This window comes from Sciurus vulgaris (genome assembly GCF_902686455.1).
Source record: "Sciurus vulgaris genome assembly, chromosome: 1".
Lineage (NCBI taxonomy): Eukaryota > Metazoa > Chordata > Mammalia > Rodentia > Sciuridae > Sciurus > Sciurus vulgaris.
Window position 1 is genome coordinate 112,012,351 of NC_136461.1, and position 21,314 is coordinate 112,033,664.

The window sequence follows — 21,314 nt, forward strand, 5'->3', positions numbered from 1 at the left end:
CCTATTGAAAATGTGGGGAAAAAAAGATCCCTAAAAAGGGCACCATAATCAGTGGTGTTCTGGTAAAGGTTTAACCACCAACTGTGCCAGAAACAAACCCTGAGGCATTTGCTGATTTCCATTCAGTCAGTACTTCCACCATGTCCAATTTCAAGCTAGCAACATGATATTACCAAATGAGGAGTTGGGAAAAAATGTTCTAGCACACCATTGATAGGGAGAGCAATCTGTTCCCTAATTTTGGATATACTATTTCATATTTTACAAAATGCTTTTTCTTTACCCTTAACCTTTGTGAGTAACTTAAAGGTATGTAATTTAAATTCAAATATGCATTTTTTTAAAATGGGGTTTTACTAAGTTGCCTAGGCTGAACTCAAACTCACAATTCTGCTTATCCTCCTGAGTAGCTGGATTTAGACATACATGCACTACAGTACCTAGTTCAAATGTAAATTCCTATTTAGTATAATTTAAATACAATACTAAAATAAAACTGATTTGTTTTGCTTAAGAACATGAGAACCATTTTGTACAAAATATATATGTATATATGATGTATATATACATATATATTTATATATGTGTATATATAATAATTTGTAATGTCATTAAAAATACAATCAAATTACAAGACAGAACATGGGAACATTCTGGTATTCTAGGAAATTCCCTTGGGATAGTCTGAATAAAAGAATCACTCTCAAAGCTTTTCTTGGATTCACCTCTCTAATGTACCTTCAGTAAAATTAACTATTCTTTCCTTTGTGCTTCTATGTAGCCTATTAAGACTTCTATAATAGTCCTATATCATTTCCTGTTTGCTCAGTTACCAAACTTTTTGCTAAAATTATGAACTATGTGTTAACCAGGTATATCCTGTACATCTAGTGAAGTACCTGCCATATAATAGGTACTTAATAAATATTCCAATAAATGAAACAGTAAAATAAACTCATATATGGGGGAAATTACAAGGTTAGAATGGAAAACAAACCTAAAACCTAACAAGGTATTTACCATTTTTTTAAAAAATATTTTTAGTTGTTGATGGACCTTTATTTATTTATATATGGTGCTGAGAACTGAACCCAGTGCCTCACACATGCTAGGCAACCCCAATCCTTACCACTTTATTCTGAAAGACTTTTCCACTTCTTGTTTTGCTTTCAGACACATCAAGTTCAGATGTTTTACTAACTAACTGCTCAACCTAGAAAATAAATTACATAAAATTGTATAACATAACATAACAAAATGCTTCCATATCATAATAAATAAAATGGGGTCTAAAATTCAATCACATAAAATTTAGGGTCTTATTATATTAAGTTAATGAAAATCAATAATTTTGACTTGGCTTATATTGTCACAAAGAGCACAAAAGTAAAGTTAATAAAATTGATGCTGTGCACAACTGACAATTCACTGAACTGCGACAGCTCAAATGATTGCCAGGTGCTACCCTTCCTGAAAATATGAACTTTAGCTCACTCCAATTTGAGAAAGGAGCTAGACAGAGGAATATGGATAATTAATCATCAATCCATTATTTCCGAGTTCATATAAATCCATTATTTCAGAATTTCACTGTATTTTACATGGAAAAGAAAATTAAATATGTTCTGCTCCAAAGCAAAAACAAAATGTATTTTACAGTACATTTGTAAATACAAAGGAGGGTGGAATTTATAATTGCATAAGATTCTACCTAGCTCTGAAATTCTGAGATTCTATGAACAGTATTAAGGTTTATTTAAACAAATTCATGTAATTGCCTCAAAAATTTTCAGCATATAACAGGCAGTTTTTATTAATAATAACAAGTTTTAAATACTTAATTGTTTTCTAAAAGATCCAGGAATAAAATCTGATAAATAATTAAAAATCAAATAGGCTTATAAACATCTTTAAAAATAAACAAGTTAAAAGTTAGATGGAACTTAATTTGTAAGTTTATACCTGAGAATGAGAAATTGAAAGATCTGGACTTTCTTTACACCTCATAATTTCATCTTCCTCACAAATTAAATTTGGTTCTATAAGGGAAAAAAATGTTAAAATGGTATAAAAATAAACTGATAGTTAACCTACACTTTTTTTTTTTGCAGCACTAGGGATTGAACTTAGGACCTTGTGCATACAAGGTAAACACCCTACCAACTGAGCTATATCCCTAGCCTATAAGTTGCATTTTTGTTAACTTCTTACCTCCAACTTCACAAGTTCCAGTGTTCTTTTTCTGCTCTTCCATTTTAGTTTCGAAGTCAAAATCATCCTACATAATTATGTGAAGAAAAAAAGGGACACATTTCAAAAAGAAATTTTAAAAAATTGAGTAGAAGTATTTATGAACAAATTTATTTTATGTGAAGGCTAAATATAAAAATACAACTATTTTGCTCACTGGAAATAAAAGCAGTCCTAGAATTTATATCACAAGGCACATTATGATCCAAACAATATATTTTTCTTCACTTTGTACTACTATTTTTATTTTTCTTTACTTTGTAAGATTGCTTTAAGGACAAATGATAAAAGTATACAACTTTCTCTAAAATGCACTATGATTCTAATAACCTTTGGATTTTTTACTTTATGTATTGTTTGAAGGCACTGAATTAGACATGTTGTACAACAAGCTATCACTTCTGTAGTTCTGGAATTTTCATACAAATGTTTGGATATACTCTGAATGTGCCTCAACTTTCCTCAGGAAGTTGTTAATGACAGATAAGCTCAGTCATGGTACAGTAGATATATCAACAGGTTTAACATCCAAATTATAATTATTGTTCTCTTTGTGACATGTGAAAGAGATTCAAATATTTTAAAGAATGCTATAAAAACCCCAACCATATTTGTGTGTAAAGCAAGACTAGGATTTAGACTTTAGGAAAAAGTTTTCTCCTTTGAATTGGTTGAAAATTTAATTTTCCATTTGTAAAGATGTGGCCACAGAGCCTACTTCAGAATAGTGATCCTTTGTATGTAAGTACTACAGTCATAATTTTGAAGGAAAGAAAACATGAGAGGTGAGATTAGACATATGATAATTTTTTAAACGAATAAAGCATTGATGACTTTCACATTTGCTGGGAATGAGGAAACCAAAAAGGCTCTTTTACATTTCTTCCATTCACTGAACTAATACTGAGAATGCAATCTAAGTGCTAGGCACCAAAGGATTATAAAATGTATAAGACACTTTTCCTGCCTGGCAGGAACTTCCAGGATGCTTCAAGGATTGTGACTTTACATGTTCTGGAGAAATTAAAGTACAGGTACTTAGTAGAAAGGATTATATCATTAGTTGGGGGACTGGACTAGTACAATGGTTTTGAAATTATGCCCTATAGTCCTGGGGGTTTCCTCAGAGTTAATTTGCAGGGTAGGCGAGGTGGTAAGTGGCTAGGCCTCTAAGACCATTCCTCACTTCAATCAGAATAGTGTGCTTTTAAATTCTAAGAATAATGTTTGGACCAAGGTTAAAAAAAAAACAATTAAAACTATAGGCCAAGACTTCTTTTTTTCATTTTTTTTTAGTTGTCAATGGAAATTAATTTATATGTGGTGCTGAAAATCAAACCTAGTGCCTCACACATGCTAGGCATGTGTTCTACCACTGAGCCACAGTCCCAGACCTTGACTTTCTTTAAGGTCCCTTCCGAACTTGAGTTTATAATAATAATACAGTATTTATGCAAATATTTTTTTGTGGAGCTAGGGATTGAACCCAAGGCCTTGTGCACACAAGGCAAGTGCTCTACCAACTGAGCTATATCCCCAGCCCTATACAAGTATTAATGAAAGCTATTAAAGTCCTTTCTCAGAATTAAGTCAAACATTTGTTACTATTGTACTTCATAACTCTTTTAACACTCACACTTATATAATGTTCCTGGTTATCTTCTATATCATCTTTGTCCATTAGAATTTTTTGAAGTGGTGTTTTTAATTGTTTTGGTGATAGTATAGCTGAATCAATATTTTCCATTCGTTCTTTCTCAGTGGTCACTTTTACTTTGAAGGTGTGAAAAGGTGTTGGGACTTCTCCCACATTTAAGTACATGGGCTCCCCTTCAAATATTACTCCTTCACAATCACCATCCTTGAAACCAGGAGGCTGGTAGTCTGGGGGTGTAACTGCAAAACAGTTAAGTATAAACCGTCCTGTTAACATAATTGAAGAAATTCTATTACTATTATAGAAACACATGCAGATTAAATTTCAAATAGCAGAGAAGGACATAAGCTGAAAAATAAAAATCACCCTCCTACTGTCCTCATTTTATTCCCTAAAGGTAACTTCTCCTTCCTTTCCTTTCTTCCCGGGACTGAAGGTAGGGGCACTCTACCAGTGAGATAGATCCTTGGTGGTATTTGTTTATTTATTGTGCTGGGAATCAAACCCAGGGCCTTATGAAGGCCAGACAAGCACCCTACCACTGAGCCACATTCCAAGCTCTTGTTCTTTTTATTTTTATTTAAGACAGGGTCTCCCTAAAGTTGCTGAGGCTGACCTTGAACTTGTGATCCTTCTGCCTCAATCTCTTGAGTCTCTGGGATCACTGGCATGGGCCACTGTGTCTGTGTGACCTTTAGCAAATTATTTATCATCTCTGATTTGGTTTCTTTATCTGCCAAATGAGGAAAATAATAGTACCTACCCTCATAAATTCATTGTACATAAATTAAAAAACTGTACAATGTTCAGAAGAGTACTGGCAGAGTTAGTATTTGCTAAATGTTGTTATTGTAGTTACCTTATGTTCTAGAAAACATTATGCATGTAATAAAATATACAATGTTTCATATTTTCATAGGTTTTAGGAAATGCACATGTCCTAAAAAAACAAATGAGATCATATCATTCTGTATTTAATTTTAATTTTTATTTTTTGGTACTAGGAATTGAACCTAGGGGTGCTTAACCACTGAGCCACATCCCCCAGTCTTTTTTTTAATATTTTCTTTAGAGATAGAGTCTCGCTGAATTGCTTAGAGCCTAGCTAAATTGCTGAGGCTGGCTTTGAACTCCCAATCCTCCTACCTCAGTCTCCTGAGCCACTGGGATTACAGGCATGTGCCACTGTGCCTTCTACATTTAATAATATCTCGTAGATAATTTACTGGAACATTCTTTTTTAACACTTGCACAGTGTTCTATTATACAGATGTACCACAATTTATTTACTCAATACCAAAGAAGGACACTCAAGTTAGTTACAGTTTGTTCCTATTTTAGCCAATGCTATAATGAAAATCCTTATATAGTATTGCATGTACAAGTATATTCCCCCCAAATTTTCTAGTTATAGACTTCTGAATTCAATTAAAAATTTAAAAAAATTTATAGTTGTAGTTGAACAGTATGCCCCTATTTTATTTGCGTATTTTTTTATGGTGCTAAGGATTGAACCCAGTGCCTTACACATTCTAGGAAAGTGTTCTGCCACTGAGCTACAGCCCAGCCCCTAAATTTAAAATTTTGATACTGCCAAATTTTTCTCTAAAAATGTTGCACCTATATGCATTCCCTCAAGAATAAAGTACCTGCTTTCCCACACCTTTGTCAATAAAGGATTTATAAACTTTACCAATTTGATAAGTGAAAATTGGCATATCACTGTTTTATTTCCTTAATTATGAGGCAAGTTATACATGAATATGTTCCTATCACTACAGAAGAGTATATTTAAAGATAAAGCTCATGCCTATAATTCCAGCAACTTGGGAGATAGACAGGAGGATCAAGGCCAGCCTGGGCAACTTAAGAGAGACTCTGTCTCAAAATAAAAATAAAAAGGGGCAAGGGTTATGGCTCAACAGTAGAGGGCCTCTGGGTTCAATCCCCAGTACCACAAAAACAAAAAACAAAAACAAGACTATTTTTCAAATCTTTCCTTTTCAAATAATGATATTAAATGTGAAATTTATCTTTTAAAAAAGCATGTAACAGGGCTAGGGAGATAGCTCAGTTGGTAAAGCGCTTGCCTTGCAAGCACAAGGCCATGAGTTTGATCCCCAGCACCACCAAAGAAAAAGTACATAACAATTTAAGTGCTAAAATGGTACCCAACTGTTTTAATAATAGTAAAACACAGAGGTACTGACAAAAACAGGACATATTGCAAATAGTACCTTCATCGTAGTAAAAAAGTTTCATGGTCAAACAAACATCATTAGGTAAAGGTCCCAGATTTTGCATTAGAATATAAATCTTGCGAATGAGGAGAATACTTGCTTTCTTGGTATCAGCCGATGACATGCTTGATTCATTGCTTTGATTTTTACTAGAAGAGAATCAGACATTAATTTCTTTCACAAAACTCGTGGCTTCTAATATCATAACTTTACATTTTAACTAATTGAGACTCATTATAGCATCAAATTGTTAAGTTGAAAGTTACTATAAAATGTGTTTTAACGTCACTATTATAAAAATTTTAATATCACTATTAATCTCATTCTTATTATAAACCAAAACTTAATTTTATGTAAAATGCATTCTATGTAAGGTGTTTAAAGGAAATTATGGATTTTAATTATATTTCTAATCACTCGAGTCTCTCTTCACAACTGAAATAGTATATAATTAGACCGGGCACAGTGGCACACGCCAGTAATCCCAGCAGTTTGGGAGGCTGGGGCAGGAGGATCATGAGTTCAAAGCTAGCCTCAACAACTTATCAAGGTCCTAAGCAATTTAGTGAGACCCTATCTCAAAATATTAAGGAAGGGCTGGTGGGGATGGGGTTGTAGCCCAGTGGTTAAGCACCCCTGGATTCAATCCCCAGTACATTAAAAAATAGATAAAATAGAAAATAAAAAAGAAAGAAATAGTATATTATTAACTCCTTGCAGCTACTCCAAGTCGCTACTCCATTTTGGATAGCCACACCTTGGTGGCTAATTAGGGGTTTGATGAGTTTCAGAATTAATGCCGAAATTTAGTTTTACAGCATTAATGAACAATTAATCTGAAAAAGAAAAAGAAAACTACAGAACGGTACCTTATAAAGTCCATGATTGGTCCATTTTTGGTGTACTTGAACTTAAATTGGTAACATTCTGAAATTGTCTTAAATAGAAAACATTGCAATTATGTAACTGATATATAGTTGTGGCTGCCAAATAGTTATATGCTGCTTTTGTATGACTCTTAACATTTAGTTAACAGTTTTTTTTCCAAAATGTTAACCCCTATTGGTCCATTGAGGCTCTCAAGTCCTCATAGTCAATTCCCAAGATCCAGATTTGGAGTTTCAGTCTCATTCCCCCAGTCATTGCAATGTATGTTATGAGTATCAAGTGTTAAGAACTCCTTAGTAGGCAGGCAAGAGATAATACCTCAGCAGAATGTGTTCCCAAAGTTCTTGCATTGAACACTTAATTCCCAATACAACAGTGTAGAGGTGAGACCTTTAAGAGGGAATCTGGTCCAGAGGGCATTGCTCTCCTGAATAGGTTAATGCTGTTATCATAGGAGTGAGTTATCTGTTGTGGCAGTGGGTTCCTGATAAAAGGATGAGTTTGGGCTTTTTCTTCCTTCTCTCTGTCTCTTTGTCTCATGCTCTTCTGCTCATGCTCTTCCACCTTTCACCACGGGATGATGCAGCAAGAAAGCCTTTATCAAATGCCAGTGGCCCCTAGATCTTGGACTTTGCAGCCTCCAGAACTGTAAGAAATTAATCTCTCTGTTCTTTATAAATTTTCCAATTTCAAGTATTCTACTGTAGCAGTACAAAACACTGCCATGGTCAGGTGTGGTAGCATATGCTTGTAATCCCAGTAATTTAGGAGGCTGAGGCTAGAGGATGACATGTTCAAGGCTAGCCTCAGCAATTTAGTGAGACCCTATCTTAAAATAAAAAATAAAAAAGGACTGAGGACTTGGTTCAGTGGTAGAGTGGCCCTGGGTCCAATCCCTAGTACCATATTTGAACATCTCTACTAGAACTCAGAACTCAAACTAAAATTTAATCCTCATCCTGAGGTATTAAGAGTGGGACCAGGAAGGACCTTTAAAAAGGAATTAGATTATGAGGCCTCTGCCTACATGAATAGATTGGTCCATTCCTGGGTTAATGGATTAATGGGTTAATAGATTATCTCCAGAGCTAGTCTGTTTGTCTCTTGCATGAGACTCTCTCTCTTCATCTGATGCCTGTACCACTTTAGGATTCAGCACACAGTCTTCAAAAGCAGGAAGGCCCTCATCTGATGTGGCCCCTCAATCTTAGATCTAAGTCTCCAGAATCATGAACTGACTAGGCCTTTATTCTTTTAAAATTGCTCCATCTTTGGTATTTCATTATAGCAACGAAAATGAACTAAGACACACTAAGAACAGGGTTTAAATCTTTACCATACTGTAACCATAGGCAACCCATTTGAACCTTGTTTTCCAACCTAAAAAAAGGGTTGGAGACTACCTAGCTAAATGGTGATGGTAAATGTTTATCAAATGGGATAACTGATAGAGCCTTTAATAAAGTTCCTGACATACTATTAGTACATCAATAAAGTTGTTTATTTACTGATAGAAAAGTGTACAACTATAAAACATGATAATAAACATTTTCTGAACAATTATTTAGTTTTCTGAATAGTCAACTAATTCATAGCCTTTGCCCAAATAATGTGCTTGTCACTATGGGCATATATTAAATATTGATAGCTAGCATGAGTATCAAAGAAAAGATACATTCCCAGTCCTCCTGAAGCTTGGAATACTTGGCTTTCTTTACATGTCAGTGCTCACATAAAGAAAGGGAAGAGTTCCCTCTTTGTTTTTTAAATCTGTTTAAATCTGCTTCTCCATGACTGGGTGGAAACATTGTATTTTAACACCTGTAATGTAATAGATAAGCACCCAGATGGTAAACTGGCCTTTCTAGGTTCAAATCCTGATTCTGCCACTTTTGCCACTGAGACCTTAGGCAAGAAAACTTGTACCTAAATTTTCTAGTCTGAAAAGTGGAAATGATAATGGCAATTACCACATGAAAGCTGTGATGAATAAATGAAAGATAATGCACACAAAGTCCAAGAACAGAGCCTAATATAAAATATGTATCAATCATTCCCTCTCGTTTCTTATATTCTTGCTTCCCCCTTTCATTTCTTGTCTTGCTTTCTTTCCCTTAATTATAGTAGATGTGCCTAAATTGGGACAAATACTAAAAGTTTAAAAATGACTTCATTTTCCTCAAACTTGTGTCCTTTGATAACTGCAGATAAGGAATATTGTAATTAATTAAGAGTCAGGCAATATAGGTCATTTATAACAGTTTGTAAGCTTTGTGGGTTAGGATGAGTTACATAATTTCACATGGTAACTGTATCTGTTTAAACATGATGATACAGGCCCTGCCTCATTTCAGAAGACCTTTACAAGGTTTAAACATGAAAATACATATGAAAACATGTTGATTAAAGCACAATTAAAAGCATAAAATATAAATATATTGTGGTTTTAGTTATTTTTTATATTAGAAGCATTTTTTTTTTTTTTTAACTAACTCAAGAAAACGCACCTGAGGGTCTTCTGGATTGGTGTATACCTATTTAAAAATAATTTACAGTTGAGTTGTCTGAGGCTAAATATTCAAGAAAAACTAAATTGGACATTTAAAATATTAAGTGAACTCAGTAAAGCAAAACAAAAACCAAAATGACCTCCCAAAATATTACTTTTTCCCCGTTGAACAGATCAGTTTTGTTTGAATAAAGTGACACAATCAGTTCATAGTTTTAGTGTCATTAATGAAGCAAGGCTAAATTGACAGTCTTTAAAAAAAGAACATACAATTTAAAAATACTTACAGCTAGAACGACCATCCTTAGCTGAAATATAACAAAAAACAAAAACCTTATTTGTATCCTATAGTTTTTCATGATGAATCACAAAAATTCTGTGTACTAATCAGGGACTGGGGGATGTAGCTCACTTGTAAAGCAAAAGCTTAATAATGTGAGAGGCTCTGGGTTCAATTTCTAGCATCAAAAAATCCAAATCACAAACAAAACAAAAAAAAAACTGTCCCATTTATTGAAGATACACTTCATATCAGGCATATGAGGCAATACTTTACATATGCTTCCCTATACTCCAAAATATCTTTCTGCTTGACTTACTGATGGTTGAAATTCATGTTGGCATAATATTTCAATGTTTTAAGCAAACAGGACATTACTGCCAGCTACACGAAAAATATATACTGTGAAACAACATGCCAGAAGTTAGCAACATGAGTATGATTTTTTTGTGGGATGCTGGGGCTCAAACTCATGGTCTCACAAATGCTAGGCAAGCACTCTACCACTGAACTATAACCCCAGTCCCTAATTAGTGATTTTGAAAAGAAAAAGTAGAGAGCTCAGGGCTCTATGCATTTAATAAAGGGGAGAGGCTTTGGAGATCATAGGAACAACAACAACAAAAAAATCACAAAATTATTCACATAAGTGATCTACCAAAAAATCTAGAATCATCACTGATTCTGATCTTTTCCTTATATTTCATAACCAATTCATCAACAAATCCAATCAGTTCTACACCCATATCTATTCTGAATCTCCTCCATCTTTAGTTCTCATCATTGCTACAGTAATATCCTAAGTGCTATTCCTCTTACTTCCAGCATTATTCTCCTTCTATATATATTCTCTAAATAGTAGACAGATTTTTTAAAAAATGTAAAACATAAATCAAAAGATGTTATATTTCTATTTAAAATCTTCAGTGGCTTTTCTTTGCCCCTGAAATGCAAACTCCTTACTTACAAAACATCGAATGCTCTGGCTCTACCTATTTTCTCAGGCTCATCTTACGCCATTCCCCCCCATGGAATAACTGCTCTCCAGTTACTGTTGCCTTCATTTTGTTCCTGTAGCTCCCCAAATTCCTCTACAACTCTTTGCTGCTCATCTAGGAATATTCTCTCCCAAAATCAATGTATGACTGATTTCTTCTCATTCAAATCTCAGTTCAAAAATCACCTCCTCAGAGAAGTTCCTCTGACTATCCCATCTAAATTTACTCTACCTCTCTATCACATACTTTTCCTAAAAATTTTAATGACATCTAACACTATTGGAAAATATCTGACTTATTGACTATTTTCCTACTATAAAAGGGACACTCTGTTTTGTTGACCACTGTTACCTTACCCTACCTCCTACCCAGAATATGCACCTTGCACATAGTAGGTACTAAATATTTACTATGCCTTCATGAGGAAGGTTAGGGAATATGGATAAATTCACCTTCACAATTTACTTGAATGGACCTTTTCATATATGTAGTATAAAATTATATTAAGTATGTAAAAAGGCTTAGTCTACTTTAAAAACTTCATTAAAATTTCACTAATTAGGTGCTGGGGTTGTGGTTCAGTGGTAGAGTGCTTGCCTAGCATGTGTGAGGCACTGGGTTTGATTCTCAGCACCACATAAAAAAATAAAGATATAGTGTCCATCTACAACTAAAAATATTTTTAAAATTTTTCACTAATTCAGAATTTGTGACAACTTAACCTAAAGCATATGGAAATTAATTATTTGCAGTACTGGGGACTGAACCCAGGGCCTTGTGCATATGAGACAAGCACCCTGTCACTATATCTTGAGTCCAAGGAAATTTGTTTCTGAACCCTAATTAAGAAATAATTTAGAGGGCTGGGGTTGTGGCTCAGTGGTAGAGCGCTCGCCTGGCACGTGTGAGGCACTGGGTTCAATTTTCAGCACCACATATAAATAAATGAATAAAATAAAGGTCTATTGACATCTAAAAAATATTAAAAAAAAAAAAAAAAAAAAAAAGAAATAATTTAGAGATCCAAGATGGCAAGATGGTGAACTAGAGGGAGGTAGTGTTCCTTGTTGCTCTGTAACTTGGTTTCAAGCAGAGGAAATCTGTGAGGCGGTCTTTGCTGCTTATGATCCCCTGCTGTTTACCCAATTTGTCCATCTTGATTACCCGCAGTCTGCCAGCATATCGACTACTGTTTGAGTGCAGATTGCTCACTGACTGCCACCTATCATCTGACATTTGCCTGTTTGCCTGCCTCTTGCCTGCCCATTGCCTGTTTTTCGTCTACCCATCACCTGCCACTCCAGGTCCACCAGCTGATCATCCTCCAGTAGCCCGTAAATCAACTGCAGACTGCCAGCGGATTGCCTGTTGCCTGCTGTTGCCTGGAAGTCCACTGTCACAATACCTGCAAGTTTGGCTACATGTGGCTGCTGCTGTTTTGAGACAACAGTCAGGACCTGCAGGACTCCAGCCCGAATGACTGAGCCCCACCCTCCAGGACCCTCAACCAGACTGACCACACCACACCTCCAGGATGCCCTGCCCCACCATGCCCAAGCCCCAAGCTGCTAACACGTTTGGAAGCCAGTATGGCATCTTGGATTATCCTGAAAGTGAAAGATCCCATCTTTAGGTGGGGCAAATCCCATCCTGAGATGCCTGCTGGAGACTGGAAACTCATTGTCAGGTATCTCTCATGCATCAGGCTACTGAAGACTGGGACATCTGAATAGTACATGACTGTTATAGTATTTTTTTTTTCTCTTTTTTGAAAAATTTTAATTTTTATTTCTTTATTTTTCTTGCTCTATTTTCCTTCTGTTTACCTGTTTCCTAAGAGTCTCTTTCTCCTTTTCTCATGCTAACAACCAACTTCTTTTGATTACACTTCCACTCTTTCTATGATCTAGAACTTCTGTATACTCTTTTCTTATCCCATTAACAGCTACATCCTACACCCCTCCCCATCCTCTTTGTCCTCCATTAGAAACTGCAGACCTTATTGCAAATCTATTTCTCATACTGTAGTTAATAATTGAAATCATCCTCTCTATTTATTATGACAATATTGTTAACATCTTCATAGGGACTATTTGGTCTGTACTGGGTGAGGCTAATATTGATCTCCCCTTTAAAGAAGAGGTTTTGGAAACCTGTAGAGTCACTATAAGCCTATAGGGGGGAAAATGTAATACCCAAGATCTGAACTGCTAGAGGAGAAGATACGTGAACAACATGAAAAAACAAGGGAAGAAAATGTTCCAAACAAACCTATATTCTATATTAATAGAATCCAGTGACAGCATGGAGGAAGAAATGTCAGAAAAGGAGTTCAGAATATACATAATTAAAATGATTTGTGAAGCAAAGGATGAGATAAGAGAGCAAATGCAAGCAATGAATGATCACTCCAATAAGCAGGTGAAAGAGCAACTGCAGGAAGCAAAAGATCATTTCAACAAAGAGAGAGAGATTCTCAAAAGAAACCAAACAGAAATCCTTGAAATGAAGGAAACAATAAACCAAATAAAAAACTCAATGGAAAACATCACCAACAGACAAGATTACTTGGAAGACAGAACCTCAGACAATGAGGACAAAATATTTAATCTTGGGCTGGGGATATAGCTCAGTTGGTAGAGTGCTTGCCTTGCAAGCATAAGGCCCTGGGTTCAGTCCCCAGCACCGCAAAAAAAAAAAAAAAAAAAAAAAAAAAAAATTTAATCTTGAAAATAAAGTTGACCAAACAGAGAAGATGGTAAGAAATCATGAACAAAACCTCCAAGAACTATGGGACATCATGAAAAGACCAAATTTAAGAATTATCAGGATTGAGGAAGGCACAGAGATACAAACCAAAGGAATGAACGACCTATTCAATGAAATAATATCAGAAAATTTTCCAAACCTGAAGAATGAAATGGAAAATCAAATACAAGAGGCTTACAAGAATATCAAATGCACAAAATTACAACAGATCCACACCAAGGCACATTATAATGAAAATGCCTAACATACAAAATAAAGATAGGATTTTGAAGGCTGCGAAAGAAAAGCATCAGATTACACATGGGGGAAACCGTTAACCGATGTCAGCAGATTTTCTCAGTCCAGATCCTAAAAGTTAGAAGGGCTTGGAACAACATATTTCAAGCTCTGAAAGAACATGGTTGCCAACCAAGAATCCAATACCCAGCAAAACTAACCTTCAGATTTGAAGATGAAATAAAATTATTCCATGATAAACAAAAGTTAAAAGAATTTACAAACAGAAAGCCTGCGCTACAGAACATTCTCAGCAAAATATTCCATGAGAAGGAAATGAAAAACAACAATGCAGGTTACCAAAGAGAGGAACTATAAAGGAAAAACCAATCAAAGGAGAAAACAAGTCAAGTTAAAACCCAAAGATAAGCCCAAATGACTGGGAATACAAATCATATCTCAATAATAGCCCTGAATTTTTTTTAAACAGGGAAAAAGGAATTTATTTTGTCAAATTCATTTGGCAAAATAAGGTGGTGAGAATGTTCAATTCACATGTTCACTTCCCATCTCCACAGAAAAGCCAAGATTGATCTCCTGGCATCTAGATGCTAATTATAAATGAACTTGTATGTTGTCAAAAGTAGGCATCAAATTTTTTTTTTTTTTTTAATCAAGAAACATGTTTCCATTCCAGCCTTTTCTTCACAGAGTGAACCCAGCAGCAGCCAAGTGTGCCAGGACTCAGTGCTGTAGTGAACCGCAGACAATGGCACAGATGGGCGACCAGACAACTAGACAGTTCCTGAAGACCTTTTGTTTAAAGTACTTTTCAATCAGGGATTTGAGCAGATACAGTGTTATTCACTATACTCTAGAGGTCCTTTCTGCCCTCTTCTGGAAGAATATGGAGCTTCTAAACATGTGGTACTAAAAAACCAGACTCCTGAACCAGAGATCCTGAATGCAACTATGCAACCAGCTTGATTCTGTGTTGCCACTTAAGCTTTCCATCAAGGCTGGACTCCCAGATGAGAAAAGACAGACCGGTCTTTCAAGAGTTATAGCAAGTGACTTAAAAAACAAAGACCCTGAGAGAGGCAACTATGCCTCCTTCACCGCCCCCACCAGGGCAGGTCTGAGGGTGTGTCGTGCAGCCTGTACCCCACTTTGCTAACCAGAGCCATTGTACCTGGCTCCTTGCCCTCTACTGGTGTGTGGAACAGTGCCTCATGTTCATAAGGGTCAAACTTGGCTCCAAGGGGGTCCAGCTTGAGCAAGCTGTGCTTTGGGAACACCTTCTGAATTTGCACCTTGGTCAGTAGTAGCCTCTTGTATGGGCTTTTCAAGTGAGGGTCGCCATCTTTAATTTCTTCTTTTGGAACACTCTGTGTTGCCTTCTCCAGAATGTCTGCAACCCCCAGCAAGTCCTTGCAAAAGCCTTGGATGCCATATAATTTTGCCTCTTCCACCAGTTTTTGGCTCCTCTGCCTCAAGTTCTCAGTATCTGCCAAAGCTCGTTTATATTTTTTCATGGTGTCTCTCAGCTGCTCTTCCAACCTGACCTTCTATTCTAGAAGGTTCTTGTCTATAGAGGGAGGCTCTGTCTTCTGCTCATTGTGACCCATGTCCTCTTCCAGGCGTTGGTCATTGTTCTTTTGTTTTGTAGCTGTGCACAACAACCAAGGAAAGGGCCTGAGAGAGAATGCCAAAGCCAGGAGATTGCGCCGCACTGGCCTAACACACCAAGCCACCATGACTGCCAATGTCCAACCCTGAATATTAATGGCCTAAACTCATCAATCAAAAGACATAGACTGGCAGATTGGATTCAAATGCAAGCCCCAACAATATGCTGCCTTCAAGAGATTCATCTCATAGAAAAAGACAGCCACAGACTGAAGGTGAAAGGATGGGAAGAAACCTACCACGCACATGGACTCAGTAAAAAAGCAGGGGTTTCCATCCTTATATCAGACAAAGTGGATTTCAAGCCAAAGTTAGTCAGAAAGGATAAAGACATTTCATACTGCTTAAGGGAACCATAAATCAAGAACACATAACGATCATAAATATTTATGCCCCAAACAACAGCACATTCATGTACATCAAACAAATCCTTCTCAATTCCAGGAATCAAATAGAACACAACACAATAATTCTGGGTAACTTTAACACACTGCAGTCACCACTGGATAGATTCTTGGTTGGCAACCATGTTCTTTCAGAGTTGGAACTATGTTGTTCCAGGCCCAAACAAAAACTAAACAAAGAAGTCATAGAACTCAATAACACAATCAATAACTTAGACTTAATAGACATATGTAGAACATTCCATTCATCACTGAGTGAATACACTTTCTTCTCAGCAGCACATGGATCCTTCTCTAAAAAAGACCATATGTTATGCCACAAAGCAGCCCTTAGTAAATGCAAAAGAAGAGATACTACTTTGTGTTCTATCAGATCATAGTGGAATAAAATTAGAAATCAATGACAAAATAAAAAACAGAAACTACTCCAACAATTGGAGACTAAATAATATGCTACTGAATGAAACGTGGATAACAGGAAACTTCAAGGAGGAGATAAAAAAAATTCTTAGAGGTAAATGAGAATGACAATACAACATATCAAAATTTCTAGGACACTATGAAAGCAATACTAAGAGGAAAATTCATTGCATGGAGTGCATTCAAGAAAAGAATAAAAAGTCAACAACTAAATGACCTAACATTACATCTCAAAGCTTTAGAAAAAGAAACAGAACAACACTAAAAGTAGCAGGAAACAGAAAATAATTAAAATCAGAGCTGAAATCAATGAAATTGAAACAAAAGAAACAATTTAAAAAATTGACAAAATAAAAAGCTGGTTCTTTAAAAAAGTAAACAAAATAGATAAACCCTTAGCCACACTAACAAAGAGAAGGAAAGATGAAACTCAAATTCTAAAATTCGTGATGAAAAAAGAAATATCACAACAGACACCACAGAAATACACAATTAGAAGCTACTTTGAAAATCTATACTCCAACAAAATAGAAAATATTGAAGATATCAACAAATTTCTAGAGACATATGATCCTCCCAAACTGAACCAGGAGGACATGTACAATTTAAACAGATCAATTTCAAGCAATGAAATAGAAGAAGGCATCAAAATCCTACCAACCAAGAAAAGCCTGGGACCAGACGGTTTCTCAGATGAGTTCTACAAGACCTTCAAAGAAGAACTTACATCAATACTCCTCAAAGTATTTCATGAACTAGAAAAGGAGGGAACCCTTCCTAATTCATTCTGTGAAGCTAGTATCACTCTGATACCAAAACCAGACAAAGACACAAAAAGGAAAGAAAACTTTAGACCAATATCTCTGATGAATATAGACGCAAGATCCTTAACAAAATTCTGGCAAATCGCATACAAAAGCATATTAAGAAGATAGTGCACCACGATCAAATGGAGATCATCCCGGGGATGCAAGGTTGATTCAACATCCATGAATCAATAAATGTAATTCATCACATCAATATACTTAAGGTTAAGAATTATATGATTATTTCAATAGATGCAGAGAAAACGTTTGACAAAATACAACAGCCCTTCATTCTCAAAACACTAGAAAAAATAGGGATAGTAGGAACATACCTCAACACTGTAAAGGCTATTTATGCTAAGCCCACAGCCAACATCATTCTTAATGGAGAAAAACTGAAAGCATTCCCTTTAAAAACTGGAACAAGGCAGGGATGCTCGCTTTCATCAATTCTATTCAAACTTGTTCCTGAAATACTAGTCAGAGCAATTAGACCAAAGAGATTAAAGGGATACGAATAGGAAAAGAAGAACTCAAACTGTCACTATTTGCCTATAACATGATTCAACAAATGGTGCTGGGAAAACTGGAAATCCATATGTAGTAAAAACTCAACTCAAAATGGATCAAGGATCCAAAAAACTATACCAGAAAACTTCTAGACCTAATAATGAATTCAGCATAATAGCAGGATATAAAATCAACATGCATAAATCGAAAGCATTTTTATTCGTAAGTGATGAATCATCTGAAAGGGAAATGAGGAAAACAACTCCATTCACAATAGCCTAAAAAAAAAAAAATACTTGGGAATCAATCTAACCAAACAGGTGAAAGATCTCTACACTGAAAACTATAAAACATTAAAGAAAGAAATTGAAGAAGACCCTAGAAGATGGGAAGATCTCCCATGTTCTTGGATAGGCAGAATTAATATTATCAAAATGGCCATACTTCGAAAGGCATTATACAGATTTAATGCAATTCCAATTAAAATCCCTATGACATTTCTCATAGAAACAGAAAAGGCAATTATGAAATCATCTGGAAGAACAAAAGACCCAGAATACCCAAAGCAATCCTGGGCAGGAAGACTGATGCAGAAGGTATCACAGTACCAGACCTTACACTCTACTATAGAGCAACAGTAACAAAAACAGCATGGTACTGGCACTAAAATAGACAGGTAGATCAATGGTACAGAACAGAAGATACAGAGACATGCCCACATAAGTACAGTTATCTCATACTACACAAAGGTGCCAAAAACATACAATGGAGAAAAGATAGCCTCTTCAACAAATGGTGCTGGTAAAACTGGAAATCCTTATGCAGTAAAATGAAATTTAACCCCTGTCTCTCACTCTGTACAAAACTCAATTCAAAATGGATCAAGGATCTAGGAATTAGACCTGAGACCCTTCACCAAACAGAAGAAACAGTAGGCCCGAATCTTCATCACATTGACTTAGGACCAGACTTCCTTAACAAGACCCCCAAAGAGCAAAAAATAAAAGCAAGAATCAATAAATGAGATAGATTCAAACTAAAAAGCTTTTTCTCAGCAAAGGAAAAGTCAATAATGTGAAAAGAGAGCCACAGAGTGAGAGAAAATCTTTTCCACATACACTTCAGACAGAGCACTCATCTCCAAAGTTTATAAAGAACTTAAAAACTTTACACCCAAAATACAAAGAACCCAATCAATAAATGGGCTAAGGAAATGGGCAGACACTTCACAGAAGATACACTGGTGATCAACAAATATATGAAAAAGTGCTCATCATCCCTAGTAATTAGAGAAATGCATATTAACACCACCCTCCAATTTCATCTAACTCCAAATAGAATGGCTATTATCAAGAACACAAGCAATAATAAGTGTTGGCATGGATGTGGGGAAAAAGGCACACTCATACGTTGCTGGTGGAGTTGCAAATAGGTATAGCTACTCTGGAAAGCAGTATGGAGATTCCTCAAAAAACTTGGAATGGGCCCACCATTTGACCCAGCTAGCCCACTCCTCAGGTTATAGCGAAAGGTATGTTAAAACCAGCATACCATAGTGACACAGCCACATCAATGTTCATAGCTGCTCAATTCACAATAGCTAAATTGTGGAACCAACCAAGATGCCCTTTAATTGATGAATGGATAAAGAAACTGTGGTATATATACACAATGGACTATTACTCAGCCATAAAGAAGAATAAAATTATGGCATTTGCTGGTAAATGGATGGAGTTGGAGAATATCATGCTAAGTGAAATAGGCCAAGCCAAAAAAACCAAAGGCTGAATGTTTTCTCTGATAAGTGGATGACGATACATAACGAGGGGGGGCGTGGAGGGGGTAGAGAAAGAAGAATGAAGGAACTTTGGATGGTGTAGAGGAAAATGGGGTGGGAGGGGGTGGAGGAAGGAAAGATAGTAGAATGTGATAGACATTATTACCCTATATATATTTATGATTACATGAATGATGTGAGTCTACATTGTGTAGAACCATAGAAATGAAGTTATACCCCATTTGTGTACAATGAATCAAAATGCAGTCTGTAAAAATAAAAATTAAAAAAAGAAATAATTTATTGTGATGGGTTGACAGATCGGGCTCCATGAGAATGTTATAGGCCAGACAAACTCCATTTTGCTCTGAGACTCCATGTTATGTAGGAAATAAGCTTCTTCCATGGGAACACCCCACCTCTGTACCCATCAACAATTGCTTAGCTTCTCCCATGGGAACCCCCCCCCAAAAAAAATCATCACTTAGTGTGACATGTTTAAACAATACAGAAAGACAATTCCTATGTAAAGAAGAATTGCTCTTTTTTGATTCCTATTGCTTCTAAACAATGTACCATGTGACCAGTGACTGTGTGGATGTTAGCAACCATTCTTTAGTTTGTCCCTAGGTAAGGATCATTTTGACCCACTTCTCCCTCCTGTTGATCTCATGATGTTAGTTTGTAATTTTGAATCATAGCAACAGACACTTATGATTGATGTGATTTTTGGTATAAGAACCCCTACAATCCTATGGTTGGAGCTATTCTCCCAATAGCCATTTTTTGGGGGCATTGTGTGAGACAGTCAGTGGCCGGCTTAATAAAGACTCTCAAATTTGGACTTCTCAGTGGTGATCAGTCTGTCCTTAAGTTGTGCCCCATAACATATATTAATGTAAAAAAAGATTGTAAAATGCATGTGAAACTAATAAATGAACTATTAGTTCATTAATCTTTTAAAGTTAGTTTGTGCTATTATTACCAATAAATATTAATTAACAAAAACTAGCTTGGTAAAATTTGTTTAGTCTTAATGGCATTAGACTTAAGTTGGAGATTAGGCTTTAAAATATTCAAAAGTTCAAACTTTTTAGTAACTCTAACTGGCCTATGCCCAAATTAATTTGTTTCACTACATGGCAATTCCTATTAAATTTGTAGAATATAAAGTATAGAAATAAAGTTATACTGAAAGACTTACATATTTTTTCTGTAAAGCATCATAGCATCCTAGCATCCTAAAAAAGCCAAAGATTCATTTTTAGATTAAATGCATTTCCAGATAGTAGATCTTTGCTTAAATCTCTGTTATCTCATTACTAAATAATGACCAAATTTCTTATTAAAGTACTCCTCCCTCTTTTTTTTTTGGTATTGAGGATTGAATCCACTAACTTACATCTTTGCCACTAACTTACATCTCTAGGCCTTTATATTTTTTTATTTTGAGACAGGTTCTCACTAAATTGCTGAGGCTGGTCTTGAACTTGCAATCCTCTAGAGTCGCTGGGATCAGCCGTGTATGTCACTGTGCCTAGCAAAGCACCCTTCTTATCAACTAGGTTAAAACAAAATTAGAAGCTGGGTGGGTGCCTGTAATCTCAGTGATTCAGGAGGCTGGAGGCAGGAAGACTGCAAGTTCAAGACCAGTCTCAGTAATTTAGCAAGATCCTGTCTCAAAACAAAAAATATAAAAGGCTGAGGATGTGGCTCAGTTATTAAGAGCCCCTAGGTTCAATACTTGGTACCAAAAAGAAAAAACAAAACAAAACAAAAACAAAAAATCAAGATAACATAAGAAACAATATAGCAGAAATATAAAATGATGATGGAGATGGAAGGAAACTATAAACTATCTGACAGCTATTTGTGAGAAGCAATAACGGAAAAATAAAGCC

General features: G+C 35.7%; 2 protein-coding genes and 1 pseudogene across 6 annotated transcripts in view; 1 reads left to right on the top strand and 2 right to left on the bottom strand.

The window, feature by feature from the left end:
- LOC306642234 (uncharacterized protein) overlaps window positions 1-21,314 on the top strand; it is a gene marked incomplete at its 5' end in the record, with an annotated part of 157,587 nt that overhangs the window by 98,593 nt on the left and 37,680 nt on the right. The window lies entirely within an intron of this gene.
- Window positions 1-21,314, bottom strand: part of HORMAD1 (HORMA domain containing 1) — a 29,604-nt gene that overhangs the window by 3,918 nt on the left and 4,372 nt on the right. For 2 of the 4 annotated variants that reach the window (XM_079107578.1, XM_079107575.1), the window contains exons 5-13: window positions 20,618-20,654; window positions 9,832-9,852; window positions 9,543-9,569; window positions 7,017-7,084; window positions 6,145-6,296; window positions 3,887-4,146; window positions 2,212-2,278; window positions 1,963-2,039; window positions 1,130-1,213 (exon numbers count right to left, since the gene is read on the bottom strand). In XM_079107578.1, the coding sequence (XP_078963704.1) occupies window positions 1,130-1,213; window positions 1,963-2,039; window positions 2,212-2,278; window positions 3,887-4,146; window positions 6,145-6,296; window positions 7,017-7,084; window positions 9,543-9,569; window positions 9,832-9,852; window positions 20,618-20,654 (793 nt within the window). The remainder of the gene's footprint in view (window positions 1-1,129; window positions 1,214-1,962; window positions 2,040-2,211; window positions 2,279-3,886; window positions 4,147-6,144; window positions 6,297-7,016; window positions 7,085-9,542; window positions 9,570-9,831; window positions 9,853-20,617; window positions 20,655-21,314) is intronic. The other 2 variants (XM_079107576.1, XM_079107577.1) reach the window with 2 other exon arrangements.
- On the bottom strand, window positions 14,015-18,151 carry LOC306642203 (grpE protein homolog 1, mitochondrial-like; annotated as a pseudogene). Its single transcript has one exon. The product of its transcript is annotated as a grpE protein homolog 1, mitochondrial-like (transcript).